At 31.4% G+C, this 14,346-nt stretch overlaps 1 protein-coding gene and 1 long non-coding RNA gene across 2 annotated transcripts; both read left to right on the top strand.

The window, feature by feature from the left end:
* Positions 1-10,103: 10,103 nt before the first annotated feature.
* LOC108322556 (uncharacterized) lies at positions 10,104-11,117 on the top strand. Its single transcript, XM_017554688.2, has one exon. The coding sequence runs from the start codon at positions 10,104-10,106 to the stop codon at positions 11,115-11,117; it is 1,014 nt and encodes a 337-aa protein (XP_017410177.2).
* A 277-nt stretch (positions 11,118-11,394) lies between these two features.
* Positions 11,395-11,780, top strand: LOC128196112 (uncharacterized). The gene is made up of 3 exons (XR_008248265.1): positions 11,395-11,469; positions 11,552-11,627; positions 11,699-11,780. It is a non-coding gene; the product is annotated as an uncharacterized LOC128196112 (long non-coding RNA).
* Positions 11,781-14,346: the final 2,566 nt, after the last annotated feature.

Genomic DNA, 14,346 nt, shown 5'->3' with positions numbered 1-14,346 from the left:
TCCTCTAAATCAAACTTGTGCACCCTTACCACTTTGTAGAATTGATTAAGGTAGTTTGAGTCTTTAGATGAAGGATGGGAACGATGTCTATCCGCTACTCACCCATCTAAAATTTTGTTCTGTTATAAAAGAATTATACATAAAATTTATGTCAAATCATTCAATAAAATATTAATACAATAAATTTAGTCTTTTTTTAAAAAATTAAATGGATTGTGTCAAAATATAAATTTTGAAAATTATTTTTTTATAAAATAAAAATATATGAAATCAGATTTTAAATAATTATTCTATGATTAATATTTATTTCACTAATAATTTTACTTTAATCACTTAAATTTACAAATGAAATTTATAATTACATTCATGATCATATACCATGATATCTATACCCATCTTTATTAATAATATGATAATTAAATATCGGTATTGAATACCGGTCACTATTCATTAAAAATATCGATTTAATATTTGTCACATACTTTATTTATTTCTGGCCATCTCTAGGTGTTTTCTTTTTCTATTTCTATTTGAGATGATGGAATAAGAAGATAAGCAAGTACTCATTTAAAGAGTATACAACTTTTAGTTCTTTATTTAATAAAAAAGTAACGACATATTTTTAAGAAAGAATGTGAACAATTAGAAAGAAAATTCAAATATTATTTTTTTAGACGAAAAAAATATTTAATTATTATTATTTTGTTAAAGTTAATGATAAATATATAATATATAGTTAATAGTTGAGAAGGGTGAGTTGACACCTGGAAAGAAAAAAAATACCTCAATTTCTTTTTAAGATATATTCTTTGAAACAAATAATATTATTATGTCGTTAATTGATTAAAATCAACCGTATAGATAAATGTTAAAATAAATATATAAAAATTATTCATCTAATTATATACATGATCATGTATTAAGGATGTTTCACTTTATTACAACGGAAGATACTCGAGAGAATATTAATACAATTGCATGAAGATTTGATGGAGGAGGAAGTACCAACTTTACAAGGAAAAGATATCGCTAAAGCGTTAAGTTGGTTAGCCAATTTTCTTCTGAGACAATGCTAACCATTACATTAACAAATGAAGACTTCAACATCCATGATCCTAACCAGGAAGACCTATTGGTCGTGATGGCCACTTTTGCCAATTGGAGGGTGAATAAGATACCCATCGAGCAAGGGAGCTCGAAAGATGTTTTGTACTCATCCACATTTCAAAAGCTTAACATATTGGCTTCATGGATAAAATCTTATTCTAATCCATTGATAGGTTTTGCAAGAGAGAGAATTCACACACAAGGATATGTTGATCTTCTTATGATGTTTGGAACACCAGAATCTCTCCAAACATTGGAGGTTCGATATATTCTAGTGGAGACTGATACATCTTACAATTCACTCATAGACCGAAAAACACTTAATCGACTTAGCGTTATTGTTTCTACCCCTATGTGGTGAAGTTCCCAGTAGATAATGGAGACATTATCACTATAAGAACAAACCCTAAAGAGGCCTGAAAATGTTATGTTAAGCGTGAAAGTGGAACCCTACTTTACCATAGGTCTTAACAACATTAACACATTCGAAGATTTACAACTTCCCCAAACAATTAAGGAAGACTGATGGTAACCTCCTTAGCTAGGTTGGATCAAAGCTTAGAAAGAAGCAAGGAGATGGTCCCTTAGAGTATTATGGTGCGAAAGATTGTGGGAATGAAAGTTCTAAGGTGGCTCATACGATGGTGGGGGAGGAGATAAGCTCATGGCTTTGGTGACAATATGGTGGTGTTGTGATATTTGGTGGCTCAAACAGATGTCGGCCAACTCAATGAGGAAGGTAACTAGAGAGGCCTCTAGGGTTGCTCTAGTCTTGATCAAGGAGAAGTAACGTGGCCAAATTTGGGCATCATAACCTTACTTAAATTCCAAAATGATTACAAGGGTGGAGATAACTCTTTAAATCGGCAAAGGTGTCTCCTAAAACCCTAAAATTAAAGTTAACCCAAAAGAGCAAAGCTTGGCCAAGAATTTGAAGGCCCTCTAGGGTGGAGGCAAGTGTCCAAATTCTCTCCAATGGTAGAAGGACATGCGGCCACTCATAAAATAAAACCTTTCTAATCCCAGAGTGTCATGTGGCCACGACTAAAGGCAAATCCTCTTTAATAGAAGCATGACTGATGAGTGCATATTTATGCCATCATTTAGCCTTTAGTATTGGATTCTTAATTGGTTTTTATAATTTAATAGAATATTTTAATTTGGATTTGTTATAATTGATTTTATTTAGCATGAGATACAAAAACATGTTAAAATAACTTTTTAGATGCATAAATATTCTTTGGATATTTTGAGTTGTGTTAGTGCAGCTGTAGTTAAGTTGAGCTCATTGGTGTGTAGAAATAAATAGGTTAAAGTTTCATTACACCTTAAAGATAAATCCAAGAATAGAAAACAATCAAGACCACACAAAGTCTATCTAAGCATAACATGAAAAGGTGTAAAAATTTGGCTAAGCTAAGAATACGGAACAGGTAACAAAATTTAGATCTTGCAGTTTTCTTTATTTTTTCTATTATAAGGGCTTTGATAATTGATAAATGTTTATGATTAAAGAAAATTTTGGAAAAGTATATCTTAATATATTTTATTTGATATTGTTAAATAATTACCTTATTTAGCTATATCAATAAATATAAAAAGATAATATTTGTCAAATCTTTTTTAATCTAGGAAATGTCTTCTTAAATATTTTTAGATCTTCACACCAATCAAATAAATCTTGAAGATATTATATTATTTAGAAGATAATTAGGGGATATTAGATTATCATAAAGAATATTACAACAATAGAAAAGCCTGAAATAAAGCCCAATCTATTTTCTATATAAAGAAACTTAGGAAAACACATTAGGGGAGCTTAGAAACCCTTTAGGGGTTCAAATTTCATCCTCTCTCTTCTTTCATGTTCTCCATCCTCTCTTCTATTTTCATGTTATTTCTATATTTTATGGAGGGTTAAGCCTCTAAGGTTGATTCTGCTATAATTTTAAAATAGGATTCATCATTAATTATGTAAATATTATTGTTCAATTAATTATTATCTTAGATTTTCAAATTAATCAATGTAAATTCTCAAGTAATTTGTTCGCATTCTCACTCTTAACTAAAGTACATTCTCAATTAAAAGCAAGAACTTTGTAGATTATCATAGTAAGTTTAACCAAAGTAAATTCTTAATTAAATATTACTATTCCTAATCATGTCTATTCTTTTACCTCTTATATCAAGTAAAAAGCTAATTAACCAAAGAACATTCTTGATTGATTCTTGTTAATGTTTTTACCACTAATCAAATTACATTCTCAATTATTGGCAAAAACTCATTCAATCACGTGAAAGTTTCTAACTTTAATCAAAGTAAATTCACAATTAAAAATGAAAACCCTTGTACTCATATGATTGATATGTTATATAGATTTAACATTATGCTAACTTGCTATAATGTAAAAATTATTACTTTTACTTTATTAAGAAGCAAAAGACAAAGATAAAAATAAATCACAGTAAGAATAAAAAAGAACAAACAAATTTATTCATCTAACCTCAAAATCCAATTGAAAATTTACAGCAAAATCAAACCCAGAGGCTTAACCCTCCATGGAATGTAGAAATAACATGAAAATAGAAGAAGAGAGGGTGGAGAACATGAAAGAAGAGAGAGGAAGAAATTTGAACCACCAAAGGATTCCTAAGCTACCCTAATGTGTTTCCCTATATCTCTTTATATAGAAATTGAATTGGGTTTTGTTTCAGGTTTTTTTGTTGTTCTAATCTTCTTTATGATAATCTAATCTCCTTCAATTATCTTCTAAATAATTCAATATCTTCAAGATATATTTGATTGTTGTGTAGATCTAAAAATATTTGAGAATATATTTGCTAGATTGAAAAAGATTTAACAAATATTATCTTTTAATATTTATTGATATAATTAAATAAGGTAATTATTTAACAATATCAAATAAAATATCTTAAGATATAGTTTCCACAAATTTTCTTTATTCATAAATATTTACTAATTATCAAAGCCATTTTAGTAGAAAAAATAGAGAAAACTGCAAGATCCAATTTTTATTGTTTGTTCCTTCTTCTTAGCTTAGCCAACTTTCTTTACTTTTTCATGCTATACTTGTATAGACTTCTCGTAGTCTTGATTATTTATTATTCTACGATTTATCTTTAAGGTGTCATGAAACTTTAATCTATTTATTTTCACACCTCAATGAGTTCAACTTAGTTGCAGTTGCACTAACACAACTAAAAGTATTCAAAGAATATTTATGCAACTAAAAAGCTATTTTTAACATGTTTTTGTATCTCATGCTAAATAAAGCCAATTATAAAAATTCTTAATTAAAATATTCTATTAAAGTACAAAAAACCAATTAAGAATATAATATTAAAGGCTAAATGAAGGCATAAATATGCACTCATTAATGACACATGGCACAAACTTTTCACTTGGGTTGGATGATGACTTAAGGAGAACCCTACACTAATTAGGACTTGATACAAGCCTGAGGAAAGCCTACACTAAATGGTCGAGTACATGCACTAGTGGAAAATATACTTTTTATAGCTAATTTTTATACCTGTTAAAATTCATTAGCTATAGAAAGTGATGTGGTGGCAATTTTGTAAATATGTGAAACTTTTTTACACCGGTTATAATGAAATCAGGTATAAAAACTGATACGGTGGCAAAATTGTAAAAAATACAAATAGCTTTATACCGGTTGCAATGATAATAGGTATAAAAAATCCTTTATTTTATGCCTCTTAACCTTAAAATAAAAATAGGTATAAATTATTGATCTACACCGCTTGAAAATTATAACAGGTATGGATTATTTACATATTCAATTTCTTTTCCCTCCCGCAACTCTTCTTCCTTAGTGCAATTTCTTTTTCGTTCTCCCTCCTTTATTCTCCCTCCTTTCTTCCCCATCCTTCGTTCTCCCTCCTTCCTTCTCCTCCATTCTTCTTCATTCTCTTGCCATTGTTATGGTTCGTTATTATTATTGAAGTTGTCGAGGTGGTTGGGTGAAGCTATTGGTCCACGTTTGAAGTTGTTCGTCCGCGTTTCAAGCTGTGTGGGTGAAACCCTTGCCGTGGTGTGCCATCGTCAGGTGGTCTGCCGTGGGTGGTACATTTTTATGAATTAGGGTTTATACTGATAATTCTTCTCCAAATTTTTTGTTAAGGCAATCAATTTCGCTTGTATCATTGTGTGCAAAATATTTATGCTGTTGCAGACATCTGTTTCGTTGTTTTATATGTTGTTTGGCTGAGGAAGTGTGCAACTGCATACATATTCTTTTAGATCTAAGCTAGGGTATCCCTCGGTGACTGCTCCATTATAAGAAACTAAAAATCTTATCCTAAAAGTAGTAGAGTAGAGAGGTTGGTGGCTAATATGGTGTTCAAGGTATTGAACTTAGGGTGCTACGACTGTTTTCTTTACTATTGTGAAGGCTATTCTTCATACCCAAAACCAACCACAGATTCATCAAACAGCTAGAGTTGCTTTTCGTGTTGCTCGTAGAAATCAGCACATCTGAGTTTTTTTGTATTCTTAGAAAGCCATTAACTATTCATGTCGTCTAATTAAGCTAGTATCATGGGTAATCTGAATAGCAGAATAGATCTAGCTAGTTAGCTTTAATTCTAATTTTACTTGTGTTGTTTATTTTGTACATCTTAGTTGATCAGGGACGAAACTTTTGATTAACTTTGTAAGATACTTTAGCTCACAAAGGAATAACAGAGGCAATTATTGTGGTATTATGTTGCAGACTTGTCATTTGAAATGCCTCTTATCGGATGATACTTTTACACCACAAAACACAAAATTTAATTTATTTAACACTACAAAATAATAATGTTTTGATTATATTTATATTATTAAAGAGGTGTTGAGTTTAAGAAGATCCTCAAACAAATTTTTTTCACTCTTATTTACTTTACACAATAATACCATGAATTCCAAATAAATTTATACAATCACTTACATTCGTTGTTTTGTTCATTTTATTTTTAATTATAAAAATATGTTTTTGATAATTACATTATTCTTGAAAATAAGTTATCAAATAAATATATAATTATAAAAATATTAATTTTCAATGATAAAACATTCTTCAAGGTATCCAAATCACATGTGCAGTTCTTTTTTCAGCTTTGCCTTTTCCTAGTTTGATCAACTCACACAGCTTAAATTCGTTTCTGACCATTATACTAAGTAACAAGCATTTAAACAAGCTAGTTCTGCAATTTGGAATGTGAAGGAAAGGTTTGCAATGACTCTAGAACAGATTGACAAGAATTTTAGCAATGAACTAATGTTAAACAAGATTAAAAACCAGAAAATGACTCACGTGGTATTAAGGAGTGATATTTATTCTCTTGAATCACATTTTGCTACTATAAAGTTATATATAATAGGAACTGATCATCAAGGACAATTATGGAAGTTATGTGTAGAATATAATTGTCAGTAGTTATGTATAAAGAGTATATATCTGATAGTAGGTTGTTTAAACAGGCGTGAAGTTTTTTGTTGTTTAACACTCAATATGTTGTTCACTCTAACTGTCAATGATACTTTAGTTAATCTTGGCTTATCTTTAGTAAATTTAAACGTATCAACTTGTGTACTTTAAATTTGTTTAAGATCCAAATTTCAGATTTCTTCCTTTGATGGATAGATCTTTGTTTAGTTGATATAAGGTAGAATTGCTACTCTCTTATATAATACTTTGAATCTAGTTTGGAATCTGAATTATGTGATGAAAACCTCTTGAAATTAGTCTTGGAAATGTGATTGGATCTTAGTTATGTTTAGACGTGAACCTTTGAGTTCATAAGTTCCTCCTTGTTTATGTTGGTTTGTTTGTTTGTTTGTTGAAGAAGTTAGTAAAAGTGAAGAAAGTTGAGAATACAAAATTTCAAGTGTTTGTTTGTTTGTGCTTTTCATATTTTTTCTTACTGGTTTTGGTTTTTTTGGGTTGTGTTGTGTGACTAATATGTAGTGTTATCTGTATTGATGAGTGAGCAGAGAAATGAATTGTGGTATGGTCCAGACAGAGTGAAATACTTGGGATCCTTTTCGGCTCAGACTCCCTCTTATTTAACTGGAGAATTCCCAAGGGACTATGGATGGGACACTGCTGGATTGTCTGCTGATCCTGAAGCATTTGCCAAGAACAGGGCTCTTGAGGTCAGTCATTTTGCTTACACTGCTATGAAAACATTTCAGTTCTTCATATATAGGATTAAATTTCATAAGGTTTCATGTCAGCATAAACAAAACCATTCATCAAGTTTCTTTAACATGAAAAATATTTGCTTTTCCTGACACAACATTGTTGGCTCTAACTGGTTTTTCATCTAATCAAAGAAGCAATATCAGTAATGTTCCTTCATAAACATCTAGTTCTAGTATCCCTCCACACCATAAATTGCTCTCTGCAATAAAAGTCATCTTTCTTAAATGGCTTTTCTAATTTGCTTTAGATATAAATTCTAGTTGGAAAATGAATAAAATGCTCATTTCCCGTAAGTTTACAAGATTTTCTGGCTGAGATTTCATAATGTTAGAATTATTAATCAACCTTTTGGGATTAGTCAACCTTTGGTTCCAGCTAATCAAAGTTTAGTTCCCAAAAAATAATCAACTTAGCTAGAACTAAGAAGAACTGAGACATGAAATCAGGAATTTTCTACCTTAAGTGGACCAGCTGAAAGATTTTATTCTAAATTAATATTTAAGATTAGTGAAAAGATTATATCCTGAATTGAGAGTAAAAATATTTCACTCTTCTTTCCAAGAACAGATTCTTGTATCTCAAATAATAAATCAAAGAAATTGGAAAAAATGGTCCATGAACTTTATCAATTGCATCCCCTGCTAAGATATGTATAATTTTTCGTCTATTTTTATTCCTTTGTAGGATTGCTGTTTTGGTACTTCCAATCATGAAATGATTGACTGGTTTGGAAGCCTGTTGAAAAGTGATTCCAATTTCACTGAAGCCTGTTGAAACGTGAACAAAGGTACTGTTCACATTTATGAACAAAGGTACTATTACTCTCAATTATCACTAATTGCAGATAATGATAATATTACTTGAATTAGGGTCAACTCACACACATATATGTTCTCAGCCAATAATATAACTTTTTTATCAACAAAAAAATATACAAAATAACCAAAAACATACGTGGAAAACAATGGGACAGGTTGTCTATAGCTTATAATCTGTCCATTAATACGAGTATTTTGTTCATTGATACGAGTATTTTGTTGATTTATCATTAACTCAGTTTATTTTCGGAAAAGGCTTTCGTTAATTCTCTCTCATTAACAATTTTAGTTAATTGAAATTTAATTTTCGTTATTACTTTTATTTTATATATATTTGCTATCTAAGTTTGTACTTAAAAATTTTTAAGAAAGCGAAATTTATAAAATTTATTATTTCTAATAGATTAATTCAATGGAAATAACGTTACTAAAGCCATACATCCAGTATTTTTACATCCTAAAGTGTTTAAAAGTAATGTTATATTTTTATTAGATCAGAATCTTATATAAACTAAATTTACATATCTTTTATTTGCAACATGACATCTAATATTTTATATTTGATTAATTTATTAATAAAAATATTATAGATATGATTTTAGTTATCACCTATCTCCAAAACTGTAAATTAAAATGTAAAAATAATTATTTCATCTCAAATAATATGAATTAAAGTAGTTATCTAAGAAGACAAAATTCAGCACTGTGTGTGTAACGCTTGAAGAATTATGGAAAAACTGTTAGTTCATATCACATGTTTGACGCAAAACAACCTTTGAAGAAATTATTTATAAACTAGAAAATATCACAAAATCTACTTTTAACTTATTCTTTATCCATTTAATTTAGCATTAGCTAACAATTAAAAAAAAATCATACCCATTATATTTTCAATTATTTTTATTTTTTCTTTATTTTCTATTGTATTTTCTGTTCAGTTTCAATATATGTTTATCGTATTCCTAAGTTTTCAACAATTAAAGATTTGGTGAACAAGTTAGGTTAGTAAAATTCTAAAAAAACACATGATAGATAATAACCTACATAATATAAGATCACATCAAAACTCTACGATAAAGATATTATAAATAATATTGGTGAAGTTATGCATTCATAATTACATTTTTTGTGATTTTTTCATAAATATTTGACTTTGGTGTTAAAGTGTATTAACAAATATATTTTAGATCTATAAATACTTCGACTTAAATAAAACATATCAGCCTTCAAAGTAGGAAGATTTGATACAACTAGAAAATCATAACGAATGAGTATATTATGTGTTTAAATATAGCAAAAACATAATACTACTTGTATTTTATTTTACAAGGATATTAAGGTAGATATGAAAAAGTAAAAGTTGTAGAATTTTTTGTTGCTAACATAGATTTTAAAAAGTATATCATAGTATTTAAGTTAACAAATATATCATAGTTAATAATATGATGACTAATATGCTAAGCAAATTAACTTAACAATAAAAAATACCGCATCATTAAATATAACTAAATTAATATGAAATGTAAATTCATTTTATCTTAATTTTATCAACATATTCTTACATTATGTACTTTGTTTACAAAGGATTAAGACAGTAGCTGACAATCTAGTTGTAACAAATGTGACTCTCCTTTTAGATGTAGTTGATTTTTTTTTCATAAATTTCTAATGAAATTTTACTATTTTATTAGATTACCTGGTCATTATTATGATGTGGTGATAAAGGAAATTGCTAAAAGTTAATTAGTTTGAACTCTTTTGTGATGGGAAGAGAAAATAACACAAGAATAGTAATACCACCAGCCACCTTACCACCTGGAAAGTTTCAAAGAAAAAATCATTTGGGATAACTCATCCCAATAAAAAAATCGCATTTCTCTTGCTCTTGTTGTAAAAGTCATATTTATACTTTTGACTATTATAAAGGTGATTGCTTTCACAGATAACAATGGATCGGAGTTGGATAAATTTGATACGTACAACAAATGAATATGAGAGTGGAGTAGAACAATTTATTGAATTTGCAAAGATGAATGTTCCAGACAATAACGGAAGATTCTATTGTCCGTGTGTTAATTGTTTGAATGAGCGAAAACTACCAACTGAAGTTATTCGAGAGCATGTTCTATGTGATGGATTCCTAAAGAGCTACACAAAGTGGACATGGCATGGTGAATTAATAGACATGCCAAGTGTAAGTAACTCTCAAGTAGAAGTAGAAGAAGTTGATTTAGAGATGGGTGATCGGTTAGAGGACATGATATGTGATGTCGGACATGATTCCTTCCAACGTGCTCATATGTATGACAGCTTGTGCAGTGACGCAGAAAAACCTTTATATCCAGAATGCACTAAGTATACTCGATTGTCAGCTGTGTTAAAATTGTTCAATGTGAAGGCAAGAAATGGGTGGACTGATAAAAGCTTCACAGAGTTGCTTGAGTTGTTGAGTGACATGCTTCCTGAAGGTAACACATTGCCAACACGCAATTATGATGCGAAGAAGATATTGTGTCCCATGGGTATGGAGTATAAAAAAATTCATGCATGTCCAAATGATTGTATTTTGTACAAGAGCGAGTTTGCCAAGTTACATCAATGTCCACAATGTGGGGTATCACGATACAAACAAAAAGAGGGTGAGTTTGAATGTGATAGTAAGGGTCCTCCTGCAAAAGTCTTATGGTATCTTCCTCTTGTTCCACGATTGAAACGCTTGTTCAGTAACTCAAATGATGCAAAACTCATGAGATGGCATGTAGATGGACGTATAAAAGATGGGAATTTGAGGCATCCAACAGATGCAATGCAGTGGAAGAATTTTGATTCCATGTTCCCTAATTTCTGTAAAGATTCAAGAAACATTAGGTTTGGACTTGCTACAGATGGAATGAATCCATATGGAAAATTGAGCAGTAAACATAGCTCGTGGCCTGTGATGTTAGTGATTTTCAATGTTTAAGGTATTTACATCGGTTGACCATTGAAAAGAAGAATGATCACATTTATGGTTTTATTGACCCTGTTGCCATTCAAGGAGTTAGGAATAAAGGTGAAGAGGTCCAAAACTACCTCTTAGAGGCTTTTGTAAACGGAAAAAAGCAAGTGTACTTAGCACCTTATTTGCAACAGTAAGTATATAATTTTTATTAATAAATTTTATTTATGTAAATGTTATTTAACACTATTATTGTTTGAATCTACAGGGGTCACTGGCAATTGTTATTAATTCTTCCTCAACAGTTTCTTGTAGTTCTCTTATGTTCATTGCACAAAAAACCTCACACTTTGGCAATTAAAAATACACTAATATTGTAAGTTTTTAATAATTTATTTGTAGTGTAGACATATCTGATTTTACTAAGTTCTCATTTCAATGTACATTTAACTTTATAGAGTGGTTGAGGCATATTCAAGGTTGCAGGGAACACATATCGTCTCTAGAAAGAAGTTGCAGTTCATTGCACCAACTGTAAGTAGTTAATCTTTCAAACTATAAATACAATTATAAAATTTATGATACTTTATAAATTTAACTTGTAGTGCTCACGTCAACCGGGAAGCTTTGAGTGCGGATATTATGTCATGAGGCACATGCAGAAAATTATATCCGCAAATATCGTTGACTCATGGAAATTGGTAATGTGAACATTTTATAACTAAGATATTAAGCCATTAATATTATAACTTTACTCAAACTATTCATTGTGTAGATATTTGATGACACGTCTCCAATGGAACATGTCATAAAGGATGTTCGGGAGCAATGGGCTGCATTTCTTTTAACCATTTGTAAATGATTGGATGTTTCAATATTACATTTTGAGTTTAGGAACTATTTTATGTGTAATATGTTAAGTAACTATAGTTAGGAACTTTGTTAGGTAGATATTACATTTTGATGTGTTGATGAAAATAATATTGATTATTTTACTTGTTATTGATTATTTAAATTGTATTTTGGGATTGAATCTTATGCAGGTCTGAATATGGATAGTAGTACATACAAATAAAATATTTACAAAAAAAACGTCACCTTTTACACCTATTATAGCACCAGTAGGTATAAAAAGAAAATTTTCTCTCTAACATCGAGGAGGACTTTTTATACCTGCTCTCATAGTATTAGGTGTAAATATAAGACTTTTATACCTATTATGAATAACACAGGTATAAAAATGAAAACTTTCTACAGCGATTTAAACATAGGTATAAAAGATCATAAACTTTCTATACCTCTGTTTCTATACCTACTAAAAAATAGGTATAAAAAGCCTTTTTTAAGAGGTATAAAAAACCATTTTTGTATTAGTGATGGCCTAAAATCTTACACTACTTCTTCATCTTCCATGATGGCCTAAGTGAAGCAAAGTTTTGTTTCTCCTTCTAAAGATGATTCTTCTTGTAAGAGTTCAGCCATACTTCTAGTGATAGGACCCTTGGCTATGAGTTTGCCATCATCCCTCCCTCTTGACTATCCTGGTTTGGCCATCCGTTTGGGGGTGACTAATGGGAGGTCGCACCCCATAAAAATTTGATGTGCAATAAGAATGCAGTATAGAGTAGGAAGTGACTCCTAGGTCGTCTCTCAAGGACCAAATGTGGTTCCAGACTTAGGTCAAACACGCAAGGGGGGGGGGGGGGGGGGGGGGGGTTGAAAGTGTTTTTGAATGCAATTGAACTTGAACTTAAAGTATGAAATTAAATATAACTAAACAGAATTGAAAGCATTGAATTAAATGTGGAAAACATGAAGATCGAACGGTTCTTCACAAGGTCGAACGGTTCTACTAACCAGGCTGATCGGCTCTAACAACAAGCATGTTGGAGACCGAAAGGTTCTGTTCATAGACCGAACGGTCCTGGAGAGGAGACCGATCGGTATTAAAATAGTAAAATGGAAATGCAGACTAAAGCCGAACGGTAAAAGTAAAATTGAACAGTACAAATAAAAGTCGAACGGTCATAAAGATAGACCGAACGGTAAACATAAGCAAGGACGAAGGAGTCATTCGCTCATGATAGACCGAACGGTAGCAATGAAAAACCGAACGGTATGCAGTAAAGGCAGAAACAATAACGTGCAAAATCAAAACATAGTAGAAACGAAGTTGTAGAAACAAAACGCTGGAACAGTAAACGCGCAGGCAGAAACAAAATTGCAGTGAATTAAAATGCACCAATTGAACTTAAGTGTAAAACGCAAATCCAGAAACAGAAACACAAAACGTGAATGGAAACAATGATTGAAAACGAGCATGAACAATAAACACGAAACTAGAACGCAGTAAAAACGAAGAAGATGAACAGTAAAATGCAGAGAACATAAATGAACGAGAAACTTGATTGCAACAACAAATTCAACCATGAAATTGTAAAGATGATGATTTCAATACATGAAAAAGAAAAGAAAGTCAAAACCTAAACCTCCCCCAAGGGGGAGGAAGAAGAAGACGCTCCCAAGAAATGGAAAATGTGAGTGGCGGTTGGGAGACTTAGATCAAGTGAAAGTGATTTTGGGGTATATAGACCTCAAAAGACCAAACTGCCCTTCTAATGGGCTTGTCCTACAAAATGACCTAAAATTTGGCCCAAAGTCCTAAGGTTTGACCCAATGGCTTTCTAAAACGAAATTACACTCTAACATTGACGTGGCGGCTCTCTTGAAGTCCCAAAATGTGCTTCCAACACTGCTGCTAAATTCCTCTAGTCACCTCATCTCACCGATCGGTCATGAAAGGCTCACACCGTTCGGTCAGCAATGCTCAACAGGCTCAAGAACTGGTGTGGTACAATCTCTACAAAATCGTTCGGTCATGCAACACTGCTCAGACCGTTTGGTTCTATGGTTCTGCTCAGCCGTTAAGTACAAGATCGGTCTGTGTTCTTTGTCGTTCGGTTCACCAGTGCTCATCCATTCGGTATATGCACTCGGTCAAAACGTTCGATCAAGACTCTCATGCAATGATGCTTTGTCGCTCGATAGAGGCTTCCACAGACCGTTCGGTTCTGTAGTGCTCGGCCATTCGGGTCAGGCTTTACAAGACCGTTCGGTGTAGGCGTTTACAGGTCGTTCGGCATATGCTTCAGTAGACCGTTCGGTCAAGTCTTCAGCAAACCGTTCGATCAATTCTTTAGCAGACCGTTCGGTTCTGAGCAATACTTCCAAATCTTTTTTCAAGCTCAAACAG

This window comes from Vigna angularis, chromosome 4 (genome assembly GCF_016808095.1).
Source record: "Vigna angularis cultivar LongXiaoDou No.4 chromosome 4, ASM1680809v1, whole genome shotgun sequence".
Classification (NCBI taxonomy): Eukaryota; Viridiplantae; Streptophyta; class Magnoliopsida; order Fabales; family Fabaceae; genus Vigna; species Vigna angularis.
The sequence above is the reverse complement of the archived record's forward strand: the minus strand, read 5'-3'. Positions and strand labels throughout refer to the sequence as shown.

Excerpts from the sequence above, each read along its gene's own strand:
- LOC108322556 (XM_017554688.2), top strand. The coding sequence starts at position 10,104 with ATGGATCGGAGTTGGATAAATTTGATACGTACAACAAATGAATATGAG.